This window comes from Lissotriton helveticus, chromosome 1_1, assembly GCF_964261635.1.
Source record: "Lissotriton helveticus chromosome 1_1, aLisHel1.1, whole genome shotgun sequence".
Classification (NCBI taxonomy): domain Eukaryota; kingdom Metazoa; phylum Chordata; class Amphibia; order Caudata; family Salamandridae; genus Lissotriton; species Lissotriton helveticus.
This window is the reverse complement of record NC_136057.1, coordinates 1472614047-1472641579: the sequence shown is the minus strand read 5'-3', so window position 1 is coordinate 1472641579 and position 27533 is coordinate 1472614047. Positions and strand designations below refer to the sequence as shown.

The window sequence follows — 27533 nt, the reverse complement described above, 5'->3', positions numbered from 1 at the left end:
TTTTTCAATACATTGGGACAAGTCGTCCCAATGAACCAGAATGAGCCAGAACTACAGAAGGTGTTCTTAGTAGCAGAAATCAACACGATATTAGGGAAGGTCTTCCCAAGCGAGAAGAGACATTCTTCTGTATTTGTCCTCCCCATGGAGATCACTGATAGTGGTCCTGGATATTTTCACGATCTTTGGACGGTACTCCGACTACTCCATAAACTGGAGAAAATCGCCGCGAGGGTGCTCACTACAAATTTGTATTGAAGGGTTTACATATCTGGGTATCTTCCTTTCTAAAGATTCTTCTCTTCGGTATTTCCGCAACCTCCTGCCCCGCTGCTTCAGCTGCGCAAAGACATTACCAGATGGAAGGCGCGCCCCTTCTCCCTGCTAGGTAAGGCTGCCCTTTTTAAGATGTCTCTACCCTGATTCCTGTATGCCCTTCAGAATTCCATGGATCCGATATCCATGTCCTATTTTCGAGAGGTTGAGAGCCTCCAACAGGATCTTCTGTGGAACAGTAAACCTCGCATTGCTCTTAGCAAACTCTCTCTAAATTGATATGATGGAGGCATCAGCCTCCCAGACATACGATTGTATTATTGGGCATCCCATCTTTCCTCCATCAACCACTGCACCTATGTCCAGCCTAGTGACCCGGGATATAACATGGATAGGTGGCTCCTCTCTGTGAGGGCCTTTAGTAGAGCCCTTTATTCTAGACCCCTTCACTATCCACTTACAGGCCCTACTAAACATTCAGTACACGTCTGGCATGCGGCCACCAATCACCTAGGCTGGAGATGGAAGCTGACGCTCGCGACACCGCTATGGGACTCCGAGCAACTGGGTGACCTATGGAAGAGTAAGGGATTTGACAAATGGGATCTCATAGGTATTGCATGCATAAGGGACTTGTGGGACAAATCTGATATTAAGTCTTTTGCAGCATTACAGCAGCAATATAGCTTGGCCGACTCAGAGCACTTCCAATACACACAGGTTCGACACGCATTTCACACACACTTACAGCCCGGGGCCCGCGCTGCTGGAATCATCCTCTGGATGGTCATCATCTCCCTGACAGTACCATTTCTCTGATATATAAAAAACTGGTCAACAACCTCTCAAATCCTCTCCTGGCTCTCCGAGAGAAGTGGACCAGGATGGCATAGAAATGGTGGGTGAAGAGTGGCAGAAGGCAGTCTCCTCTCCCAGAATTGTAGCAATACTGACTCGTCTCCGTCTCGTCCAATTAAAACTCCTTCACCGTATATATGTAACAGGGCCCCAACTGGTACGAATGGGCAGGGTAGAAGAGGGAGCAGGCGGGGATGTGGCCAGCTGGGAACCTTTTTTCATATCCTTTGGGAATGCACACAGATCCAACCCTACTGGCGTGATATTCACGACATTATCAACACTGTTCTGTCTGCACAGCTCCGAGTGGAGGCCCGTAGGTGTCTTCTAAACATCTGGGAGCCGACTGACTTGAATGTCTGTTTGACACTGTGGGTCACTCTGGGGCTCATGCTGGCCATGAGGGATATTGCCCAGCGATGGGGGGTGTGGGCTCCGCCCACAGGAGTGGGAAAAAGATATGGATTGGGCAATGTTTAGAGAAAAGACCGTGTATGTGTCGCGTGGGTGTCCCAAAAAGTGGTCTAGTGTGTGGGGCTTGTGGAACTCTTATCGTGGAGATATTTGTCAACCCCCTCTGACCCCTGCATATGATGATCCCCCGTCACCTTAGCCCTTCCACCAAGCATGATTATCTCGTGAAATTGCTTGCAGTACCACTGATGCCTATCGATCTGCTCCTTCTGTGTTGTCATGCTATTGCTGATGTTGGTTTCTTCTGAATAAAAAATGTTTTACAAAAATAAGGAAGAAAGGAGTAACAGTTGCATTTCTAGTAAATACTCCAATTCAAGACATTTGCTTTGTTGCAACATGGTCTTCGGTGCACACGTTCACAAAGCATTACTGTGTGGACATTCAAATGAATGAAGAAGCACAAGTAGGGCAAAATATTTTACAACACATATTCACAAACCAACGCTCATCCTCCACCCAACCACCACAAAACTAGCAAACTGCTACAAAATCCATGCACAACATGTGAATCCAGAAAAGATTCACACTGCAAAATGTATAGTTTCTTACCTGTCGGTGGAGCTTTGCAGCTTGAAGAATTTTCCGAATTCACTAGCGAACCCACCATCCTCCACCAAAAGGATGTGAGAAATAAAAGAATCCGAAGATAGCGACCAGGTGGGAGCATTTGGACGAAGCACGTTGACGTCACAGGAGGACACCAAATGGTGGCAAATCGACGCCCACCAACAACAAGAAAGAAAAAAAACAAGAGAAATACAACAATTCCGGGCCCAACCACTAGATGGCGGAATAATGCACAGCATGTGAATCCAGCAAATTCTTCAAACTGCAAAACTACACCGACAGGTAAGAAACTATACGTTATTTACTATAATAACCAGAAAATTTATCCACTCAATGCATCTGTACAAAACATTATTTGTTACCTCTTGCATTTACAATTCTCATACCTTGCTTACACTTCCATACGTCTACATCTTGCAGCAGTGGCTCCCTATCTTCCAAAACAGGCAACACTTATCCTTGTTCAAAGTGCTAGTTATTAAGGCTTTAATGGAAGGCCTTAAATGAGTAATACCGCCCATGGCCCCACCTGCACCCGCGTGGAATCTCAGTATTGTTCTGACAAGACTTATGGGTCCCCGCTTTGAACCTTTACACGATTGCCCCTTCCAATTTTTTTGCTGTTTTCCTGGAAGTTAGCTTTCTTAATTGCCATCACCTCACTATGGTGTGTCAGTGAGCTCCAGGCACTAACTTTGGAAGAACCATTCTTCTAGATTCATATGGATAGGGTGGTTTGTCGGACCGTCCCAAAATTCCTTCCAAAGGTATTGTCTCCTTTCCACATCAACCAATAGGTCGAGCTACCTGTTTTCTTTCCTCAACCAGATTCTGTGACAGAAAGAGCTCTTCATACACTAGATGTCAAAAGAGCAACAATGTACTATATTGACAGTCAAGTCAAGTTTATTAGCATAGTTACTTAAAACCATTGCATGAAAATAAATGAACCATAAAAGCTCTACATAATAGTAAAATGTTGCATAGAAAAAGACAATCATAAAACCATTGTAAGATAATAAGATTAGTTGGTAAAACCTTAAAACATGTAGTATACACGGGTGCAAGTAGTGTGGCATTAAAAAAGGTGGCCTTGATTGATAACCTCCCTGGGAGAAATATTGATCAGTGAGAGTGGTCACATCCAGTTAAAAAATGACTTAGTTAAAAGCATGCAAAGTCGTTACCTGGCATCTTCTTGGCTGCCAAAACAAGGAAACGCACTAATCGCAAGTTACGGGTGAAGCAGTCAAGAAAAGCCTGTCTCGGAGTGCGGACCCCTCTCTGAATAATGGGAGCTTTTAGCAATTACCTTTTTTCTGACATAAGCTCTTTGCATGTGCAAAGCCGATGTAGCAGATCTTCTATGGTTGCGCCACATAGGTCGTAGGCCATATTTGTTCAGTCTCTTTGCAGAGGTGGGAGATGCTGCGCTCACAGTAGCAGCCCCAAACAAGATTTCAGGAGTTTTTCTTTGATAGTCCTTGAGTAGCCTAGGCCAAAATATAGTTGGGGGACCAGTGCACTTTAGGTATTCAATGTCATCTAGCCGTGGGCCGATTTTACTAATGTAGCTTTGTTTTCCACCAGCGATAGGGACTTTATTGCTTTCCAAACTAGCCTTTTAAATGCAACGTAGATGGCAGCTGATTCCCTTAACTGGGACAATCCAGTATTCTGCAAGGATTCCTTAAGGTAGATAGAAGCCGGTGATGAGTCTCTCTGTTGCAGCTCTTGCCATAGATAATGGTTTAGCAGATTATGAAGGCTCCTTGCCATGCCAAGGTCTGCCATTATAATCTGAACTCCAGCCTAATCTGTGCCTGCAAGATGTAGTTAGGCAGGCTAAAGATAATCCTATATGCTCTTGTTATGGTGCTGTCCAGAATTTTAGTGCCCCTGCCCTTCTGGAGTTTGCTACCACGTGCTTTCGTAGGTATGAGTTTAGACTGTATTACTCGGACTAAGGGAGATAGTGTTGTCCCCTTCAGTTTAATTTAAGATTATTTAATGTGACTGCAAGTGCTAAACCTTTTCTGCTGATTTTCTCCCTCTGACAGGCAAGTTGACTTCCCTTATCAGCAGACACTCCTATGTATTTGTATTTGGTTGCTGATTGAATACGTGCGTTGCCCCAGAATGAAGCGGTTATTTCCTGCGCTCATTGCTTATCGTGATAGTAAGTGTCTTCTCAAAAATGATATTTAGGCCATTTGCCTCAGAGTATTCTTGCATTGTCGTGAAAAACCGTTGCAGGCCGACCTCTGTATAGCACACTAGAACTACATTGTCTGCATAGAGGAAGCTCAGCAACAGTAAACCTCCTAGCCTTGAGGCAAGAGCGTTGCAGGCATTGAGTGCTTGTGTCAAGTTCCCCAAAAAGGCTGAAAAGGGTCAGAGCCAAGATGCACCCTTGCTTAAGCCCCTTACTGGTTAGTATGCGTCTTAACAAAAGTGAGCTGTCACCTAGCTTAATTTGTGCCCAAGTATCTGTGTGGAGGGTGATTAGCAGGTCCAACAGAGTCTAAGGGATCCCCCAGTGTGACAATTTGCTCCAAAAGTCTTCCACTGTCAACGTGGTTAAAGGCTGCTTTGAAGCCAATAAAGCATAGATGTAACTGCAGTTTAAGTGTTTTTGCCTTGTCAGTTAGCAGTGACATAGCCAGGATGTTTGTTATCGTGCCGGAAGACTTTGAGAACCCCTTTTGATTGAGCGGAATTATTGAGGTCTCTGTAGCCCACATAGAGAGTTCCTTTAATAGTGTTCCTGCAAAATATTTCATCTCATTGTCTATAAGTGCTACTAGGTGGTAGTTTTTTTGGTAAAAATGTGGCCCCTCTTTTAGTCCCTCCAGTAGGGCGTGATTGCTCTGAATAGCCTTATTTCAGTGAAGAGTGGTTCCAGGACTTAGCATTCTGCTTGAAAATTGAATATTGCCAGGGGGACACCATTGGGCCCATGAGCCCCCTCTCTCCTGCCCTTGCTGAATGGCCGTCTAATTAATTTAATGTCGGCTGGTGGAGGAAGATAGCATGCCTCACTTTGATCTGATGAGAGGGGTGCTGAGGTGTTGCCTGCTTCTGGTAAAGTGGCATGGAGGAGTTCTGTCAAGTGCCTTTTTTTGTCTAGGCCTGTCCTTTGTACAGTGCATTCCTGGTGAAAGTGGGCCCCAAGATACCTTGCCCAGACCTCTTCAGAGATGTGGTAAGTGACACCTCCATGAGAATCGAGGGTGAACCTGTTTATCGTCCATCAGAATCTAGCACTGTTGTTGTGCTTTATATCGGCAAAGAGCTTTACCAAGACCTCTTCTTCTTTTGATCTGTTGGCAGCCCACTTCAGCTTCCTATATATAATTTAATATGCATGACCATCTCTTTACTTACACTACTTATACTCCATTCTCACCCTCTTGCGGTCAAACAATCTAACATGGGAGTTGATGCTCATACACAGTGTTACTAAGAGGAGGATTCACCTTACCTCGTGACTCGAAAGACTTTTTCGAAGAAAAATAAGTGGAAAACTTCCATACCCAACACTAGATGGCAGGAGTATGCAAAGCATGTGAATCTACAGCACTACATTCCAAGAACAGATGCTTAATGGATAAGTAACATAATCCTTTTGTTTGTATATTTCAATATGCTGGTGCATGTTGTTGGGTTTTTGGGATTTCCTCAATTATCTCACAGCAGTACCACAATATACATTTTCTAGGTCGCTGCATTTATGGTCAGAAAAGAGCCCCCAAAAAATGGGCTTGTGCCCCCTAATTTTCAAGATTTCTAATGGGTTCGTAAAGAGTAATCTCCAAATTATAGGTGCAAACATATCAGAGTGTCTTGATCTCTCTCGGCCCCTGCTCTGTGGCCCATCCTCGATGACATTTCTAGTTTGATCTACACTGCCATTACTTTTGTCAATACTGGCCTGCTTGGAACTTTCAAGCTATGACTACATTATAAAACACCTGGCGCACAAACATAGAGAAGGAAACTTGCAAATGCAGTGACTTCCTTGAGTGTAAAATTATGGATGTATTCCTGACAATTAGTTCAAAGGAGATTTTGAGGTAAATCAAGTTAAACTCTTTCTCACCCACAGCAATGCTTGATAGTGGGGCCTTTTGGAAGTGAGACAAAGCATGTTAAACTTGGTGGCTATGGACTAGGTTTCTGTCTGAAATAGGACATTTGCCCCAAGAGACATTGGTGTTTTCTCTAATATAGGTATTCTCATTTTGAATGTTTGACACATTTATGTGCAGACATACATCAGCTGTTTTCACACAGTATTCAAAGTACTGTGTACATTTAGACCCATTTTATGGTCCTAAGGACTGACATGCTCTGTCTCATGGCTGAAGCCTGTTTCAGCTGGGCGTGGATCCCTAGCTGAATATCGCCTTTGGTAGCAAAAGTCTGACCCTACCTCCTTTGGTTGCTTTAACACCACTCTATCGTCTCTCACCATGCCTTCCTTGTTTCTGTCTCCTCAGGATGCCTCCATCGCTCACAGGTTCCACGTGATGAGGGAGAAATACCCAGAAAAATTCAACAGCAGGTGACCGTGAACCCTTTGGGTTCTCCTTGGAACCTGACCTCTTTCTCTCTCTTCCGCATTTATCTCTCCCCTTCTCTCTTTTTCCCCTTCCATTGTCTTTTTTCTATCCCTTTTCCTTCTTCTCCTTGTATATAATTCTAATCACCTCTTCTCTCTTTTGTAGATTATTCCACCCTGCATTTATGTTTTTCTTAGGGAATTGGGGATTATTAAACAATGTCTGACATATCCGCATGACTTTAAATCTCCCCTCCTCAAATTTAACAATCAAGGTTTGAAGTCCCATTTGGTTGAGGTGGTGGTGACCTCAGTTGCAAATGAGGGCTCTGTGTTTACACCCTGGCTGTCTATCTCCCAACACCTGGGTCATTCCGCCTTACATTTCTAAATATCATTTGGAGTAGGATTGCTTCATATTTCCTGCCATTAAAGCTCTGGCTTCTTCAATGGTATCTTGTCTGAACAAACAAGACAATCGTACCTTAAAGTAACCAGACTGTACTGGGTGACGTCAGACAGGTCTCACTTGCCAGCTGCTCCCCCTGTTCTCACTGGAAGGATAGTTTGAATGGAGGTAAGTCGCACTCTTGTCTAAAACTCTGTCTCTTTCCTTGTTAACAGAATGAAGAACAAGCTGTTGTACTTTGAGTTTGCCACGTCTGAGTCCATATCAGCCACCTGTAAAAAGCTGAAGGAATATATGACCATTGAGGTTAGTATGGCTTGAAAAAACCATGAGGCAGCTTACATCGAGGTTTGTTTTACTTTCCGTCATTTGACGTAGTCGGATTGGAACTCAGTGGCATACCAGTGACTCATCTGTTATTTGCATATGGTTGGGTCTGAACTGGGGTGACTTGGTGAGCTAAAGAACGATGATGGATTCAACCCAGATCTGTGACGGGGGGAGAATGTCTGAAAAGTTTCAGCTCTCTGTCCATCATCTCCCTATGTTTGCTTTGTTCGCCCTAAGTTGGCAGGGTATGCCCAGACGTGGGTCCCTTGCTCACTTTGCCACTGGATTCTAGCTAGCCTGGCTGATGAGGGGTGTTACCCCGAAACCGGTCCCAGGATGATTGTTTCCAGTCCAGGAACGACCTGGCTTGGCAGTTCGGGCTGGACTGTTCCCATTAGGAACAAGGTCAAGACTGATTTGCATATGGTTGGGTCTGAACTGGGGTGGCAGAGTGAGCTAAAGAACGATGATGAATTCAACCCAGATCTGTGACTAGGGGTGAGTGTCTGAAAAGTTTCAGCGCTCCGTCCATCATCTCCTTGTGTTTGCTTCATTTTATTGGACGTGCCAGAGCCCATACCTTACAGTTAGTGCTCCAGTCATTCCAGCGTCTCTTGCTTTGCGCGAAATGCCTATTATTATGTCTTCCTGTTGACCCATGCCAAAAGTTAATAATTCTGTCTGTATATAAAATGCTCACAGTCATGTTTCACTCTTTGTCTCTTCTTAGTGCTGTGGGAGGGAGCTGGACCTCAGCAGCTTGTCTCTCGAAGGCATAGCAGTGGTCAACATTCCCAGCATGCATGGCGGCTCCAATCTTTGGGGGGAAACCAAAAAGCCACTGAGCGGAGTAGCAGGGAATCCTAACGACAAAAACCTACCAGAAGCTATTACAGACCCGGATATCCTCAAGTGCTGTGTTCAAGGTATGGCAGGCGAAGGTCTAAAGAAGGGTCAAGGGACCCCCTGGAATTTTGCAGAATTCCACTTCAAGGCAGTTACTATACATAGGATATAAGGCAGACCCGCCCCTAAGGCAGGCTGCCCTATCCAGACCACCAAATGTTCTTTCCAGTCAAAAGCTAAAGAGATTAGTGGAATTCAGGGCTAAGCCGCCTGTCACCCCAGGCACACCGCCCTGGTGATACAGGAAATCAGGGCCAAGCAGCCCGTCACCCTAGGCACACCACCCTGGTGATAGAGGAAATCAGAGCCAAGCAACCTATCGCCCCAGGCACACCACCCTGGTGATACAGGGAATCAGGGCAAAGCAGCCTGTCACTGTAGGCACACCACCCTGGTGATACAGGAAATCAGGGCCAAGCAGCCTGTCACCCCAGGCACACCACCCTGGTGATACAGGAAATCAGAGCCAAGCAACCTGTCGCCCCAGGCACACCACCCTGGTGATACAGGGAATCAGGGCCTAGCAGGCTGTCACCCCAGGCACACCACCCTGGTGATACAGGGAATCAGGGCCTAGCAGCCTGTCACTGTAGGCACACCACCCTGGTGATAGAGGGAATCAGGGCAAAGCAGCCTGTCACTGTAGGCACACCACCCTGGTGATACAGGGAATCAGGGCAAAGCAGCCTGTCACTGTAGGCACACCACCCTGGTGATACAGGAAATCAGGGCCAAGCAGCCTGTCACCCCAGGCACACCACCCTGGTGATACAGGGAATCAGGGCCTAGCAGGCTGTCACTGTAGGCACACCACCCTGGTGATACAGGAAATCAGAGCCAAGCAACCTGTCGCCCCAGGCACACCACCCTGGTGATACAGGGAATCAGGGCCTAGCAGGCTGTCACCCCAGGCACACCACCCTGGTGATACAGGGAATCAGGGCCTAGCAGGCTGTCACTGTAGGCACACCACCCTGGTGATACAGGAAATCAGAGCCAAGCAACCTGTCGCCCCAGGCACACCACCCTGGTGATACAGGGAATCAGGGCCGAGCAGGCTGCCACTGTAGGCACACCACCCTGGTGATACAGGGAATCAGGGCAAAGCAGCCTGTCACTGTAGGCACACCACCCTGGTGATACAGGGAATCAGGGCCTAGCAGCCTGTCACTGTAGGCACACCACCCTGGTGATAGAGGGAATCAGGGCAAAGCAGCCTGTCACTGTAGGCACACCACCCTGGTGATACAGGGAATCAGGGCAAAGCAGCCTGTCACTGTAGGCACACCACCCTGGTGATACAGGAAATCAGGGCCAAGCAGCCTGTCACCCCAGGCACACCACCCTGGTGATACAGGGAATCAGGGCCTAGCAGGCTGTCACTGTAGGCACACCACCCTGGTGATACAGGAAATCAGGGCCAAGCAGCCTGTCACCCCAGGCACACCACCCTGGTGATACAGGGAATCAGGGCCTAGCAGGATGTCACTGTAGGCACACCACCCTGGTGATACAGGGAATCAGGGCCGAGCAGGCTGCCACTGTAGGCACACCACCCTGGTGATACAGGGAATCAGGGCAAAGCAGCCTGTCACTGTAGGCACACCACCCTGGTGATACAGGAAATCAGGGCCAAGCAGCCTGTCACCCCAGGCACACCACCCTGGTGATACAGGGAATCAGGGCCTAGCAGGCTGTCACCCCAGGCACACCACCCTGGTGATACAGGAAATCAGAGCCAAGCAACCTGTCGCCCCAGGCACACCACCCTGGTGATACAGGGAATCAGGGCCTAGCAGGCTGTCACCCCAGGCACACCACCCTGGTGATACAGGAAATCAGGGCCTAGCAGCCTGTCACCCCAGGCACACCACCCTGGTGATACAGGGAATCAGGGCCTAGCAGCCTGTCACTGTAGGCACACCACCCTGGTGATAGAGGGAATCAGGGCAAAGCAGCCTGTCACTGTAGGCACACCACCCTGGTGATACAGGAAATCAGGGCCAAGCAGCCTGTCACCCCAGGCACACCACCCTGGTGATACAGGGAATCAGGGCCTAGCAGGATGTCACTGTAGGCACACCACCCTGGTGATACAGGGAATCAGGGCCGAGCAGGCTGCCACTGTAGGCACACCACCCTGGTGATACAGGGAATCAGGGCCGAGCAGCCTGTAACCCCAGGCACACCACCCTGGTGATACAGGGAATCAGGGCCGAGCAGCCTGTAACCCCAGGCACACCACACTGGTGATACAGGGAATTACGGCCAAGCTGTCCATCACCCTAGGCACACCACCCTGGTGATACAGGGAATCAGGGCCAAGCAGCCTGTAACCCTAGGCACACCACACTGGTGACACAGGGAATTAGGGCCAAGCAGCCCATCACCCTAGGCACACCACCCTGGTGATACAAGGTATCAGGGCCTAGCAGCCTGTCACCCCAGGCACACAACCCTGGTGATACAGGGAATCAGGGTCAAGCAGCCTGTCACCCCAGGCACACCGCCCTGGTGATACAGGAAATCAGGGCCAAGCAGCCCGTCACCCTAGGCACACCACCCTGGTGATACAGGAAATCAGGGCCAAGCAGCCTGTCACCCCAGGCACACCACCCTGGTGATACAGGGAATCAGGGCAAAGCAGCCTGGCACACCGCCCTGGTGATACAGGGAATCAGGGCAAAGCAGCCTGTCACCCCAGGCACACCGCCCTGGTGATACAGGAAATCAGGGCCAAGCAGCCTGTCACCCCAGGCACACCACCCTGGTGATAGAGGAAATCAGAGCCAAGCAACCTCTCGCCCCAGGCACACCACCCCGGTGATACAGGGAATCAGGGCCTAGCAGGCTGTCACCCCAGGCACACCACCCTGGTGATACAGGAAATCAGGGCCTAGCAGCCTGTCACCCCAGGCACACCACCCTGGTGATACAGGGAATCAGGGCCTAGCAGCCTGTCACTGTAGGCACACCACCCTGGTGATAGAGGGAATCAGGGCAAAGCAGCCTGTAACTGTAGGCACACCACCCTGGTGATACAGGAAATCAGGGCCAAGCAGCCTGTCACCCCAGGCACACCGCCCTGGTGATACAGGAAATCAGGGCCAAGCAGCCCGTCACCCTAGGCACACCACCCTGGTGATACAGGAAATCAGGGCCAAGCAGCCTGTCACCCCAGGCACACCACCCTGGTGATACAGGGAATCAGGGCAAAGCAGCCTGTCACCCCAGGCACACCGCCCTGGTGATACAGGGAATCAGGGCAAAGCAGCCTGTCACCCCAGGCACACCGCCCTGGTGATACAGGAAATCAGGGCCAAGCAGCCTGTCACCCCAGGCACACCACCCTGGTGATAGAGGAAATCAGAGCCAAGCAACCTGTCGCCCCAGGCACACCACCCCGGTGATACAGGGAATCAGGGCCTAGCAGACTGTCACCCCAGGCACACCACCCTGGTGATACAGGAAATCAGGGCCTAGCAGCCTGTCACCCCAGGCACACCACCCTGGTGATACAGGGAATCAGGGCCTAGCAGCCTGTCACTGTAGGCACACCACCCTGGTGATACAGGGAATCAGGGCAAAGCAGCCTGTCACTGTAGGCACACCACCCTGGTGATACAGGAAATCAGGGCCAAGCAGCCTGTCACCCCAGGCACACCACCCTGGTGATACAGGGAATCAGGGCCTAGCAGGCTGTCACTGTAGGCACACCACCCTGGTGATACAGGGAATCAGGGCCGAGCAGGCTGTCACTGTAGGCACACCACCCTGGTGATACAGGGAATCAGGGCCGAGCAGCTTGTAACCCCAGGCACACCACTATGGTGATACAGAGATTCCAGGGCCAAGCAGCCCGTCACCCCAGGCACACCACACTGGTGATACAGGGAATTACGGCCAAGCTGTCCATCACCCTAGGCACACCACCCTGGTGACACAGGGAATTAGGGCCAAGCAGCCCATCACCCTAGGCACACCACCCTGGTGATACAAGGTATCAGGGCCTAGCAGCCTGTCACCCCAGGCACACAACCCTGGTGATACAGGGAATCAGGGTCAAGCAGCCTGTCACCCCAGGCACACCACACTGGTGATACAGGGAATTAGGGCCAAGCAGCCCGTCACCCTAGGCACACCACCCTGGTGATACAGGAAATCAGGGCCTAGCAGCCTGTTACCCGAGGCACACCACCCTGTTGATACAGGGATCAGGGCCTAGCAGCTTGTTACCCCAGGCACACCACCCTGGTGATACAGGGAATCAGGGCCTATCTGCCTGTCGCCCTAGGCACACCACCCTGGTGATACAGGGAACCCAGGGCCTAACAACCTGTAATTCTAGGCACACCACCCTGGTGATACGGGGAACCCAGGGCCTAACAACCTGTAATTCTAGGCACACCAACCTGGTGATACAGGGAACCCAGGGCCTAACAGCCTGTCATCATAGTGCACTATTTTGGTGATACAGGGAATCCAGAACCCAGACAACCGCTATATTTGATGCATTAAACATACATATACAGGGTATCTAAGCCAAAACGTCTGTCACCCGGGCATAAACCATATAGAGAATCCAGGGCCCTGTCAGCCTCCCCCCCCCCCCCCCCATACTTAGGAATGAAATATGAATAGATCCCTGAGCCCAGCACCTCTTACTCCAATCAGGAGCCAGAAAGAAAGTAGATCCAAGATCGCATTAGCCTGACCTTTCATGGGGTGTGGTTATGCAATAACATGGTGCACTTTCTTTCCCAGGCATTAACCACGGATAGGTAGAATCCAGGGCTAGCCACCATCATGTTGTGCTCTCAAAACATTGATTTTAGGCTCACGTCTCCATCACAAAACCCTCCTTGGTGCACACGCACAGCCATCTTGGAATTGTTCCTTGTTTAAGACAAAGGGAGCCTCTTAGGAAGAAAAAAATATGTGTTTACAAGACTGGGAAGGGATTCAGATGCAATTAAATTGCGGTGTTCCAATTAATTTCGTTATTAAACAAGCAATCGTACTACCCCCTCTGGGCACGCTGAAGTGTTGGACAAAAGGCTTTATTCTCTTACTGTCTCCGCAGATGGTCCAGGGCATCTCGCACAAAGCGTGATTGTCTTGGGTTCTACGCACACAAATGGGCAGAACAGATATTTTCGGTAAAAAGACAAATGGTCTATTTTAGTGTACAAAAAAAATACTGTCTCGTCCAAATTTATAGAGTTGCATTTTTCATACCAATGATGTGCAGATTGGTCATAAAAGTTTCCATTGCCAGAGCGCTTTGATATAAATGAAGAGCCGCATACAATTTTAGATCCATCAGCCAAAAACACAAAAAACAAAACAAAGATATGGTCTTCCTACTTGCTCGGTGCCCACAAATTGTACTAAAACCATTTAATTCCACTTGATTTTCTGTGGACGTTCTTATTGAACAAAAATATAAACTTCTTAGCATTCCAAAATGGCTGCTTCATCTTCCCACAGTGCGTGGGTGCAGAGACTTCCCACGCATTATAACATGGCTGCCTCGTCTCCACAGGATGAAGAGTTCACTGGTACAGTGTCTTCTGTTTGATTTATTTGGCACTGGAGTCTGTGTGAGATTCAGAAAAGAAAGAAAAATAAATAAAAGGAAAATGGCCAATAGCGGATGAACTTTGCCCTTCTGTAAAAGCCTTAGCTGTGAAATACATGTCTAAAGCAATGACAGTAACTTAGGGCTGTGTATAGTACTCTCAACTGTGAAATTTAGCCAAGAGAGACAGCAAGTCCGTGATGAAAATAAAACTGGGGAATGTGACCCAATTCCTACTCAAATACCAACATTGGATTTCCCAGGCTCAAAACAGGAGCAACCTGCCAGTTTTTCACTCAATGTTAGAATGCTAAAGATTACCCATCAACATTATAAAGACTACTGTGGGAAGCAAGCATGCAGACAAGAACCCTGCTTGCTTATTATTCTTGGAAATGGCTTTTAAATTGAAGTCTTGTTGGAACACTCCGAGATGGGGGCTTATATGACCGATATAACAAAAATGGATCTGAATTTTGACAAAATCAAGGCTAGTTAAAGGAGCATAATGCTAACACTCAAATGCAGCTGATAAAATGCATCTACAATTTAATAAGCATACACACTGACACGCCGCAAAGGTACTGTATAATAGCATTGTAACGACCAATAGCTGCATTCAAGGGAAAGTTACATTTAAAGCCACTCCAGCGAGATGGAACCACTTCAGCACTCCTTTCCAGGACTAGCCTCAAGGAGCCCCTGAGTACAGCCAAAGCCCAGAGTCACCCAGTCCACATGGTAGGTGCATGAAAAGCGTGCACGCATGTTCAAAACCAAGTGAAGAAACTAACCTCAATGCAGTACTCCACTCTGTGGTTTTAAGGTAACTATTGAATTTTGTGTGTCGCGGCCCAGATGCGCTTCAGTTGTTACAGATCAACTAGCATTACTGAATCAGTGATTTGTAAAAGAAAAGCCCAGAATCTGAGCATTGCGTCCTTGGTGACGTGAAGTAGCCTAGTTACCTCATACATGGAAATCGCCCACAATACACAGATCAGTGGCTAGAAGCTAGGTCACATATGTCCACCAACAATCCCACGATTCACTGCTCTGGCTGAGAAAAGTTTGGAAGATCTCCCACCCAGCCTTTTCACCTGGTTCCTCTACATGCAACACACCGAATGCAAGAGATTAGTGAGGGGTTGCCATCAGATCACTCACAACCTATGACACACCAGAGATCAGCGGAAGGTTTCTAGGTCCCTCCCGCCGCCTCCTTTTATTCAGTGGAGCGCCATCCGCTGGCACTAGCCACAGCCTGTGCACCCAGAATGTCCAGCAAATGATCACCTGACATACTCCTTGCAAAAGCTCCAGCAGAGAAAACCATAGTCTGCAGGAGACCGTTGCAACCAAAGTTCCCGAGAGGCCAAGTGTGAGGCAAAAGCTATGCTATATAAAAGTGTTATAATACTTCGGGAAGGGTGGAGGCGAGCCCCATGTCAATCTCACTGCTTTTTTCCCCACTGTACTTACAGACATCCCTGACCAGTCTAACAGCTTTTCCCTCACCTTACAGATCTCAGCGATAAACGCTTGGAGGTGGTGGGTCTGGAAGGAGTCATTGAAATGGGCCAGATCTACACCGGGCTGAAGAGCGCAGGCAAACGGCTGGCCAAGTGCTCGGAGATTACTATTCGGTGAGTGTGTGGCCTCTCTCAGGAGTTGGAAGATGCAAGCCACTTTCCCAGGCACTCCTAAGCTGTGTGTCCCACCTTGGGGCTTGGTGGGTCTGAAATTTCTCTGATGGGAAAAGGAGAGCTGAAGAACTGTCTCTTCCAGATGCCATGGTAAAGTTTGTCTAGAAGCAGTCCCAGACTGGCGCCCCAGGTAAACCATGCAGTCAGCACCCCCCCCACCCCCAATTTTTAAAAAATGTCCATTTTGTATGTATTTTCCCTAAAAGTCAAACCTCCGCGTAACTTGGTATCCACTGACAGCCCAATGCACGAATGGATAGGCTGCCCTGGATTCAACCTCTCTCCAAACCAGTGCTTAAAATGAGCAGGTACTGTCAGTTGCTGAGTACCTGCATTTGTTTAATTTGAAAGGGTGAGTACCTGCACTTCTCAGCACCGGTGCAACACTTTTAATGGGCGGGGACTGGGACTTTTCATCACTGGTGCAATACTTTTAATGGGACAGAATTGGCACTTCTCAGCTTTGTTGCAATACATTTAAAGGTAAGGGACCAGCAATTTTCAAAGGAGCAAACAGGTAGCCTCTAGATAGTGAGTACCGGGGTCAGAAACCAGTAGCAATAGGCAAAATTAAGGTCAGCAAAGAGCAGAAAGAGGCAAAATAGAGGTCAGCAATGCGAAGAAAGAGGCAAAATAGAGGTCAGAAGTGAGGAGAAAAAAGTCAGAAAAGGAACAGAACCCACCCAGGCACTCACACACCCACTCATAGAAAAACTAAGACACTCTCACAGCCACTCACAGACCCAGACGCTCATGCACCCACTTACAGAATCACTCATACAATCTCACAGACCTACTCAGAGACTCATGCACCAACTCAGTGGCTCACATACCCACTCAGAGACCCAGAGACTTGTGCACCTACTCACACTCATGCTCTCACTTCCAGACTGGCACATTAATGGAGGCACTCACACCCACTCACAGACTCACTCAGACACTAACACACCCACTGAGACACTCATGCACTTACTCATTCTCAAAGGTTACAGGTAGAAAATAAAAACGTAGAAATTCACAGAAAAAAAACTAAGGTTACAGGGACATTATTGTTAGGAAATATAATTAGAAAAACCTTAGACATTCACTGAAAAAAACAAAGGTTAAAGGGATGTTATAGTTAGGCTCAGATTTCACTCATACAAAACCAGTGAAATTCAGCACTTATAGTAACCTTGAACTAACTAAAACGTATGCCCCTGCAATGCTCTGCTTAAGACCTCACATATTACATGATTCATGACATGGTCAGTGACATCACTCATGACATCATCCAGTGAGTGTAAGTATTTTTTTAAGAGTTTGATTGTTAAAAATATATACTAAGGTACTACAAAAGTAAAATTGGTGTACTGCTAATGAGTGATACTACCTCTGATTCATATTATGAGAGTGAATGTGTGTATGCATGTGTGAGTGACTGCGTCTTTGAGTGGCTGTATGGGTTAATAACTCGTGTGTGAGTAGATGTGTGGGTGAGTGGCTGTATTGGTGAGTGAGCGGATGTGTCAGTGACTCTATGGATGAGTGGCTGGCTGCATGGGTGGAAGAGTGGCTGTATGGGTGAGTGGGTGTCTGAATGGCAGTGTGAGTAACTGGCTGTTTGATTTGTTCAAGTGAGTTAGTGTGCGAGTGGCTGTATTGGAGAGTGTGTGTCTGTGTGAATGTCTTTATTGGCGAGTGAGCAGACGAGGGGGTGCTTGTATGGATGTGTGAACGAGTATGAAAGTGGTTGTGTGTGTGAGTGCATGTATAGGTGAGCAAGGGGCTGTGTTGAGCAACTGTATTGGTGAGTAAGTAGCTGTATGAGTGGCTGTATGGGTGAATAAGTGAGTGTGAGAGTAGCTATATGGGTGAGTGTTTGGCTGTGTGAGTGACTGGTTGTCTTATTGCCTGTATGAGTGAGTGGGTGGGTGTATGAGTGCCTGTATGGGTGAGATATTACATGTGTGAGTGGGTATGTGAGTGACTGTATGGATGAGTGGGTGTAAGGATGAGCAACTGGTTGTATGAATAGTTGTATGGTTGAGAGAATGGCTATGTGAGTGGCTGTATGAGTGAGTGGGTGTGTGTGTCTCTCTATGGATATGTGGTTCTAAGAGTACTTGTATGGGTCTGCGAATGGATATGTGAGTGGCTGTATGAGTGAGTGGGTGTGTGTGTCTCTCTATGGATATGTGGTTCTAAGAGTACTTGTATGGGTCTGCGAATGGATATGTGAGTGGCTGTATGAGTGAGTGGGTGTGTGTGTCTCTCTATGGATTTGTGGTTCTAAGAGTACTTGTATGGGTCTGCGAATGGATATGTGAGTGGCTGTATGAGTGAGTGGGTGTGTGTGTCTCTCTATGGATATGTGGTTCTAAGAGTACTTGTATGGGTCTGCGAATGGATATGTGAGTGGCTGTATGAGTGAGTGGGTGTGTGTGTCTCTCTATGGATATGTGGTTCTAAGAGTACTTGTATGGGTCTGCGAATGGATATGTGAGTGGCTGTATGAGTGAGTGGGTGTGTGTCTCTATGGATTTGTGGTTCTAAGAGTACTTGTATGGGTCTGCGAATGGCTATGTGAGTGGCTGTATGAGTGAGTGGGTGTGTGTGTCTCTCTATGGATTTGTGGTTCTAAGAGTACTTGTATGGGTCTGCGAATGGATATGTGAGTGGCTGTATGAGTGAGTGGGTGTGTGTGTCTCTCTATGGATTTGTGGTTCTAAGAGTACTTGTATGGGTCTGCGAATGGATATGTGAGTGGGTGTATGAGGTTGTATAGGGGTGTGCGAGTGGTTCTGTGGATAATGTCATCAAAGATGTCACTGATCATGTCATGTGTGATGTACTTTGTAAGGTCATACATAATGCATTACGGGGCATAAGTTATAGTTAGCTACGGTAACTATAACTGCTGAATTTCACTTGTTTTGTATGAGTGAAATCTGAGCTTAACTATCACATCCCTGTAACCTTAGTTTTTTCAGGCTATATTACCTTATTGACCCCAACCCCTAAACCTTACCCATCCTAAACCCTAAATATAACCTTGCCACCTAAATTCCGGTATCCACCCTAAATCCTAAAATTACCCTTGCCACCCAAATACCCTTACCCACCCTAAAAATACCCTTGCCACCCAAATACCCTAATCCACCCTAAAAATACCCTTGCAACCCAAATACCCTAATCCACCCTAAAAATACCCTTGCAACCCAAATACCCCAATCCACCGTAAACATACCCTTGCCACCTAACGGCCACGTTGTAAAGGCTGTTTCCCCAATCCTAGAAATAGAGAATTCTGGACCTTTGTTAATTACCACATTTTCATATTTTTGGTTTATATTATTCACTTTTTTTAACAGGACATCGAAACCTCTACCAATGCAGATTGACGGGGAGCCATGGATGCAGCCCCCCTGCACGGTAAGGACTGGTCTACTCTCACAAACTACGTAGTTAATGCACTACATGTATTATAGAGGCGATGGTTTATACATGCCTGCCATCTAGTGGTTGAAAATAAACTGATCATTGAATCATCGGTTGGGCTCCGATTCAGTGATCTCGGTCTGCTGATGCCTTCAGGGCGACTCGGCTGTTATTCAATCTCGTTAAAATTTGGATTTTGGAGGGAGTGGAGGGCTTCAGGTTCGGAACCCTGCAGCAAGTCAGTTTCACCGGCACTTATTTGTTTTGCACCAGACATTACCCAAGAACAAGAGAGGAAAAACATTCAAGCAGACTGACAGAGGAAGGGGAGATGGGAAAGCCGTCACCAAGGCAGGAACCTACAAGAGTGCGATAAAGGGCAGGGAGTGTCTGGTAGTGGATTAAAGAGGGGTGAGGTGGATTTAAGACTCTGCAGCCCAGGGCTGGACTGGCCGTAGTGGGCACCGGGCAATACCCCAGTGCGCTGCATGGGTGGGGGCCGGTTTGGGGCCCCTGGGGGCCGATTTTGTTACAGGGCCGTTTTTGCAGCTATTAACAAAATCGGCCGAAAACCGACCCTGGCAAATAGCTCGGCAGCACCCACAACTCCCCGGGGGGGCGAGCACTTTGCCAGGGCCTGTTTTGGTTCCCAGTCCGGCCTTGCTGCAGCCATGGTATTTGGCACAAGAACATTTAAATATACCGGCTGCAGGCATCTGATCAGAGCTTTGGCCACCGGTGCTCATTCCTTTACAAATTAAGCACTGAGTCAGTGCTGGAATGAAGGGGGAACCAGCCTGACCTGGCAGCTGTTATTTAGCTGGATCCCGGATCCATCTGGCCCTTGTGAAATATGCTGAATTGGTCCCAGGGTAATTTGCCCACACCAGTACACAGTTCAGCAGTGCCTACACCTTGCCTGCTTTCTGTTCGCAACAGCAACGTGCAGGCTGTGACAGGGTATTTTATTTTCTCTTACAGCTTGGGTCAAAAGCAAAGGGTGAATTTAAAGAGCCACCAGTCCTCCTTTTGTTTGAGTAGAATCCTGACTGGGAGATACCTGCACCCTAAAATCTAGATGCCAATGCAGTGGGGAAACAAAGGCACACAACTCGTTCACAGCTCATTTCACAATTTCTTACGAGTAACTACGGTTTGAAGAAGATTTTTGACTTTGTCCAACCCTAATATGCAAGAGATATGAATGCACTGCAAGAATGGCAGGTGTATCCGCATATACCAATATTTACCCCAAAAATTTTAATAGCACTTGATTTTTTTTTAATTAATAGTTTTATAACACTACTCATCCCACCTTAGGGTGTCAGAGCACTTTGCATCACATGCACACATTACACATTGACAATAGATCATATAAGTGTGTAGTGTAAATCAATGTAAAGGTGTTACAGAAGACAAAGGGTTTCAAGGTGTAGGAGTCCCACACAGTCTTTACTGGTAGGAATGATATGCTAAGATTGTGTAGCTGGGAGAAGCACAAAGTTAGAATATAAAACGTAAATCTGTGCTTGGAGTTATCCTTTATTACTATCAAAAGAATCCTTCTTAGCAGCCTTATAACAGATTGTGAAAAACCAATAAGGTGCTAAACCCATGTGGTGCTAAACCCATGTCCTGCAGTTTACATGCAGGTCCTTGCAGCTGCCAAGTTATGGAATATTCTTCCCACCCATATTAATAGTCTTTCCTCCCACACTGCCTTCCGCAAGCAGCTGAAAACCTGTCTCTTCTCCTTTCCGTGATGTTAGATGTAGTCATCTCTCTGTTAGTGGCTCTTCATTAGCTAGCGCTTTGACACCCTCGGGTACAATGCGCTTTATAAATCTCTTGATGCCAGTTCATACCTCACTGTGCTATATTAGCAGGATTGCATTTTATGAACTGCAAGTAATAAATGGATCTGTGCATCAGAAGCTGCAGCTCTCTCACTTTTATAACATAATACTCTGTCATCTGCATGTTACAGATGTGCTTTCCAGGAGACACATTAACCCTCTATGCTACTTTGTGAGTTAAAACTGTGACTCAATGTGAGAAGTTGGCCTGATGTATGATGTTCACTATTCTAGTGAGCACCTTGTTTCAGTCCAAACAATCCCTTTTGGTGGTGGTTGTAAAGTCAACCTTATAGACGAGCTATCCTAGGGGTAGCATGGACAAAGCAGTCTTAGGCTTAACTCAAGAGGGCATGTGAAGCCAGCTGTTTTACCATATGCAGTCCTGTAATATCAAATGAAAGGACACCACACAAGTTATATATTATAAAAATATATGTATTTACTACTAGAATAATTCTCTGTGCTCTTTATGAGTGCAGAGGCACAAGCGTTTAAACAAAAGCACAGTTAAACATACAAAAGTTGCACAATTATGGATAGGCCCGGTGGCCACTCAAACCATATATTAAATAAGTTGTTGTTGTTGTATAGCTTTATTTCGAAATATTTATCATTTCATAAAAGCATTACAATGTAAGAACAAGTGTAAAAATAAAAACAGTTGTGCAGTTTGACCATCAAAACAGACAGATCAATAAAAGACAGTAAAAATGTACAACAATTGTGGGAATCAGCCATCTAAAATACATTTATACACACATAATAAATCATCCTTAAAGGTAGAAAAGGGACACAGCAATGGATAGCTGGGGCCAGTGGAATCTGGATAGGTAACCTTACTGGAGGATCATTTTCCTCGCAGATCTTATCCTCCAAGCCCATCCCAAGAATTTGGCCAAGCCACAAGCAAACAAGGGGTGAGGGTCTGATCTTAGCATCTGTAAGGCCTCCATGTATGACCGAGTGCCCAGCCTCAAACAGAGCGGTTTCAACCATCTGCGGCGAGGAGCAGCATACGCTGGACACTCAAACATTAGATGGGAAATGGATTCGACCCTATTAGTACAGAAAGGGCAGGTTGCTATAGTTTGCCAGGGTGGTTTCCAATTTGCTGTCCATGTGCCAAGAGGCAGAACTCCAACCCTAAATTTAAAATACAATGCCCTATCTGTTGGGTTGGAGATCACATCCAGGTAGGGTTCTCTAAAAGGGAGGTCTTTAATAACCAAAAACTCAGCAGCAGATCTACATAGATTAGCGTGACTCACTCTCTCAATTTCCACCCACGGCCAAAATATTTTCTTTAACAACTGTTTAGGTGGTGAAGATCTATTGGCCCATGCGTCTCCCAGACCCAGTTCGCAAAGGAGGCGCTTAACTTCTGAGAGCCAACCGATCTTACACCAAACCGGGGTTGAGAGAAGTTCGCGTAGTGCATCCGCGTAGCTTGCGAGTTCAGGGACATTCCATATACGGGCCCATAAAAGAAGGGGGCGTAGCTTAGCCTGCTCAGCTATGGATCGTGTGCCTGTGTCAAGTAGGAGAGGAAGGGTGGGCGAGCTACGAGGGAGCCTCATTAGGTCTTTGTGAAATTTGTTCTCAAGATGGGACAGAGTGTCAAATTTCTGGGTACCCCACAACTCTGCCCCGTACAGCTTTTGCCCTATAAATATCTAATATCACCCCGATAGGTTTAAGGGGAGAGGCACGATGTTCTTTTAATAAAGCGCCCGTGACCCTCCTATGAGTCAGGATAATTTTTTGGTGATGCGCCTTCCAACTCATAGAGTCACAGAGTCGGATGCCTAAATAATCGAATTCCCTTACCCTTTCTAATGGAACTGAGTCAAGGGATGGGGGGTGCACTGTCTTCCTCGGGGGATTCAGCACCAGGAATTTGGTTTTACTGATGTTAATAGCCAAGCCCCTGGCATCGCAAAAGCCCTGTAACCCTGTTAACAGCGTTTGGAGGCCCATCGGGGATTTCGAGATCAACAGGGTATCATCTGCAAACAGGAGAGTTGGTATCTTCCTGCCCGCCAGGGAGGGTGCGTCTGCTGGTAGTTGGAGAAGATGCTCCACCACTCCGTTTAGATATAATGAAAACAGAGTGGGGGCTAGCACACACCCCTGGCGGACACCCCTGTCTACAGAGATACGAGGTGTTTTTTGGCCCTGCGCACCCCATCTGATTTGGGCAAAATTGCTTTCATGGAATTTAATGATCAATGCCAACAGAAACGGGGGCATGCCCAAACCCTCGAGGACAGCCCACAATTGGCTGCGTGGGACTAGGTCAAAGGCAGTACGCAGATCTATAAAGGCGAGGTACAGACTGCCTTTGCCCAGTTTAACCACTTTCCAATAGAGCATTAGGAAACGAAATGTCTGCTCAATCGTGCCAGTTCCTGTTCTGAAACCGGCCTGAAAGTCAGACAAGACCTGCATTTCCTCCGCCCACTGCAAAATCCTCCCTAAAACTACCTTCCCTGCTACCTTCTGGGTGGAATCAAGCAGACTTATAGGTCGGTAGTTAGCAGGGTCTTCCCTACACCCTTTTTTAAAAATAGGGACGACTTCCGCACCCCTCCATGAATCTGGGAAGCCTCCGCCCTTCATGGCCTCATTCAGGAGTTTGGCAATGAATAAGCTCCACGCCTCCATATTAATCCGGAGCAAGTCACCAGGAACGCCATCTGGGCCTGCCGCCTTGTTGGGCACAATGCACTTGATCGCTACCTCAACCTCCTTAGATGTGAAAATGGGGTCTAGATGTGGGCTATTATATTAAATAAGTGGTATAAGAACCGCTTTACGAACAATGGTAAGGCCTAGGGCCTTGGGAATCGCTGGGACTATACTGGACTAACTGTAGTTAGGATGGGAGTAGCCCGCGGGATTCGGGTGCAGCGCTAAAAGCACATGCATGCACCAATGCAAAGTCAATGGTGCGTAAAAGTTACTGTTTTAGAAGTCTTCCGACTGGACTAGAACTAAGCCACTTAAAACTTGGACACTAGAGGTGTAAACCACTACAGGAGCACCGGCGTTCATTAGATCGCCGCCTAGTGTTGGGCTCGGGTGATCGCACATTGTTGTCCTGGAAGAGTCTTCGAAGTATCCTGAGATAGGTGGCTCCTCCCCTGGACTACAGTGCGCATGGGCATCGGCTCCATCCCCAGATTGTTTTTTTCCGCCATTGGGTTCGGATGCGGTCTCGACTTCTCTCTGTCGGAACCGAGTAAAACTTACTTTTTAAGGCCAAAAGGCCTTATATTTCATAGCGTCGGTATTGTTTGCGCACGGTCTCGAGTTCTTCCAACTCTTGGAGTCGGATTCAGCGGAGTTTTTCACTCTTCGGACGTCGAGGCCTTCTCATCGCGACACGACCGCAACTTTCCAGCATGGAGCGGAGTCCGTTTAAGTACTGTCCGCTCTGTGGGTCTAAGTACCCACATATAGACCTGCACCCGGTCTGTAACAAATGCCTTTCACCGGACCATGACGACGGCAAGTGCAAGGCTTGCGCTCAGTTCCGGTCTAAGAAGACTCTCAAGCTCCGGCGCGCGGTGCGCCTGGAGGCCAGACAAACGGCCCCAGATCCAGAAAACATCTTCGGCGAACAAGAAGAAGATGAACAGGATCATCATCTCCAGATATCCCCACCTGAGACGGAGGTCGAGGCGGATCCGGTGGACGACGACGGAGTCGCGGGTCAAGGCCTTGAATACGTCGACGAGGTAGGGGACGTCGAAGAGATTTATGGGGCCGCGGAAGATAGCTCAGGGGACGAGCTATGCCCCGAAGGTTTAGAAGATCTCGATCGGGTCACGGGATCGCCAGTTGGCCTTACCCAAGACCCCGTGCCGCAAGCCACGGCCCCGCCATCAGGCCCGGCCACGGACATACTTGCTGAGCAGGCCGGATCGAAATCGAAACCGAAAGCGAAACCTACGGTGTCGACTACACCTAAAATGGCCGACCCGAAAACGAAACTTATGGACCCGAGCGTACCTAAAATGGCGGCCGGGCAACATAAAACTACAGCACCCGCCGCCGCATCGGCTCCGTCGACCTCCGGTCCGCAGAAGCCCAAGAAGTCGGTCGATTCCACAGGGTCAAAGTCGGCGCAAGAGGAGGGATCCTCTAAAAAGGGTGGTCGGCACGGATCAACCGCGGCAACACCGTCTAAGCACGCCAAGGCCAGCGGCACGGCTCCGGTTACGCCTGGGACTCCGTTAGTCGGTCGCGTAGTGGACACGGACCCGACACAGGTGCACGGATCGACAGCTGCCACATCTGCGCATCGATCCAAGGACTCTGGGTCAGCGACGACTGCATCGGCGTCCAAACCTAAGAAAGGCCACCATGACGTCGGATCCGAGGGGAAGGTCAAGACATCCTCGTCGGCGCCAAAAGACACTGTGAGTGAAGCGTCCCCCATCGCCGCTTCGCTACAGAGAATCAGGGACAAGGCCGCTGCTACGTCGGCTCCGTTGCCATCGCCTCAGGCGCCGAAGGACGCTCCGGCAAAGCCGAAGAGTAAGCTTCTTTTCCTTCTGACGCCGAAAGAGGCTCCGAAGGTTTTTTCCACGAAATCGACGCCAAAGAAGTCGGATTCTTCTACGGCAGGAGCACCTTCAGGTCGAGAACTCGAATCAGAGGACGATTCTGAGCACTTCATCGACGCCAACACAGGCAAATTAACCCTATACAAAAGGAGGATCACTTCAGAGCCTCTGGACTCCTATGTCATCCCACTAAAGAAAAAAAGGGTTCCTCAGGACGCTTCTAACCTCATAGAGCCTATCCAGCCTCCTCCAAGAAGAAGCCCTACTCCCTCACCAGAACAATCTGAGGGTGAGGGATATGATGAAGAGGACCAATACACCTTCCCCATCAATGAACCAGATGCACATCCAGATGCATATGATGACATTGGTGACCAAGGCACCCAGAGTGTGGGGCAAGACCCACAACCTTTCAGTGCACGTGCATCCCCAACAGAGGATTCTGCAGGTTTTCATGCACTAATTGAGAGGGCAGCTGCTAATCATGATGTGGACATGCATGCTGACCCGGTTGAAGAAGACTTTCTCTTTGACACCTTTTCAGTCTCTGAGAGGACTGTAAAGACACTGCCTATGCTCAAGGGGGTCCTCAAACATGCGGCGGACATCTTTAAAGAACCCACCAGGGCGAGAGTGGTCAATCCACGTATTGAAAAGAAGTACAGACCAGCCCCTGCAGACCCTGCATACATTCGGGGACAGTTGCCGCTGGACTCCCTGGTGGTTGCCAATGCCCGCAAAAGGGCCAACTCCCAAACAACGGGTGAAGCTCCTCCCCCGGATAAGGAGTCCAAAGTGCTAGAGGCAGGGGGCAAAAGAGTAGCTGCACAGGCTGCCAACTTTTGGCGTATTTCTAATACACAAGCACTATTAGCACGCTACGATAGGGCGCATTACGACACCCTAGAGCAGATTGTACAACACCTGCCTCCAAAGTTTCAAGAGGGCACCAGACTGCTTATAGAGGAAGGGAAACTGATCTCCAACGCAGCCATCAAGTGTGCACTCGACGCCGCAGACACAGCAGCTAGGGCGATCAACACTAGCGTCATGCTCAGACGACAGGCTTGGCTCCGCATATCAGGGTTTAAACCTGATATTCAGACGACCATCCTTAATCAGCCAGTCAATCCTGATCGACTGTTTGGTCCAGATGTTGACACCACCCTCGAAAAGATAAAAAAGGACACAGAAACTGCAAAGTCCATGGGGGCCCTACAGTCACAACAGTTTCGTGGCAGCAATTTTCGTCGCTCAGGTGCACGTGGAGTCACCAGAGGACAAATGGGTCAACAATCTCAATTCTCAAGGGGTGGAGCACAATCCTCGTTCACAAAACAGAACAAGGGAGGTTACAGAAATAACAGCAACAGAGGGCGCGGCAGAGGAAACAACAGCTCCCGCTCCTCTACCCCAAGCAAACAGTGACTCTCTGTCACTGCCCCCCGACCACTTAACACCTGTCGGGGGGAGACTGCAGCAGTTCCTGCCCGTCTGGAGAAACATCACCACAGACAGGTGGGTGCGACAACTAGTCCAGTATGGTTATTGCCTAGAGTTGAAATCCACTCCACCCAACATCCCGCCAAGGCAAAGGCCTATGTCCGTAGAGCACTTGCACTTATTGCAGCAGGAAGTAGTGGTGATGCTGCAAAAAGGCGCAATCGAGCTCGTGCCGGTGGGAGAGGAAGGCACAGGGGTATATTCCCTGTACTTCCTTATTCCGAAAAAGGACGGATCTCTCAGACCCATTCTGGATCTACGTACCCTCAACCTGTACATACTATCAGAACACTTCCATATGCTTACACTGCAACAGATTCTTCCCTTGCTGAACCAAGGAGACTTCTTAGCAACCTTAGATCTCAAGGATGCTTATTTCCACATTCCACTACACCCGTCCCACAGGAAATACCTCAGATTCACTATCCAAGGCAGGCATTATCAGTTCAAGGTCCTACCCTTCGGAGTGACCACAGCCCCAAGGGTGTTTACCAAGTGTCTGGCGA

General features: G+C 48.2%; 1 protein-coding gene across 4 annotated transcripts in view; it reads left to right on the top strand.

The window, feature by feature from the left end:
• DGKA (diacylglycerol kinase alpha) overlaps positions 1 to 27533 on the top strand; it is a 387021-nt gene that overhangs the window by 338764 nt on the left and 20724 nt on the right. For all 4 annotated transcript variants that reach the window (XM_078686412.1, XM_078686395.1, XM_078686404.1 and 1 more), the window contains 5 exons: positions 6681 to 6745; positions 7367 to 7457; positions 8212 to 8407; positions 15494 to 15614; positions 19028 to 19088. In XM_078686412.1, the coding sequence (XP_078542538.1) occupies positions 6681 to 6745; positions 7367 to 7457; positions 8212 to 8407; positions 15494 to 15614; positions 19028 to 19088 (534 nt within the window). The remainder of the gene's footprint in view (positions 1 to 6680; positions 6746 to 7366; positions 7458 to 8211; positions 8408 to 15493; positions 15615 to 19027; positions 19089 to 27533) is intronic.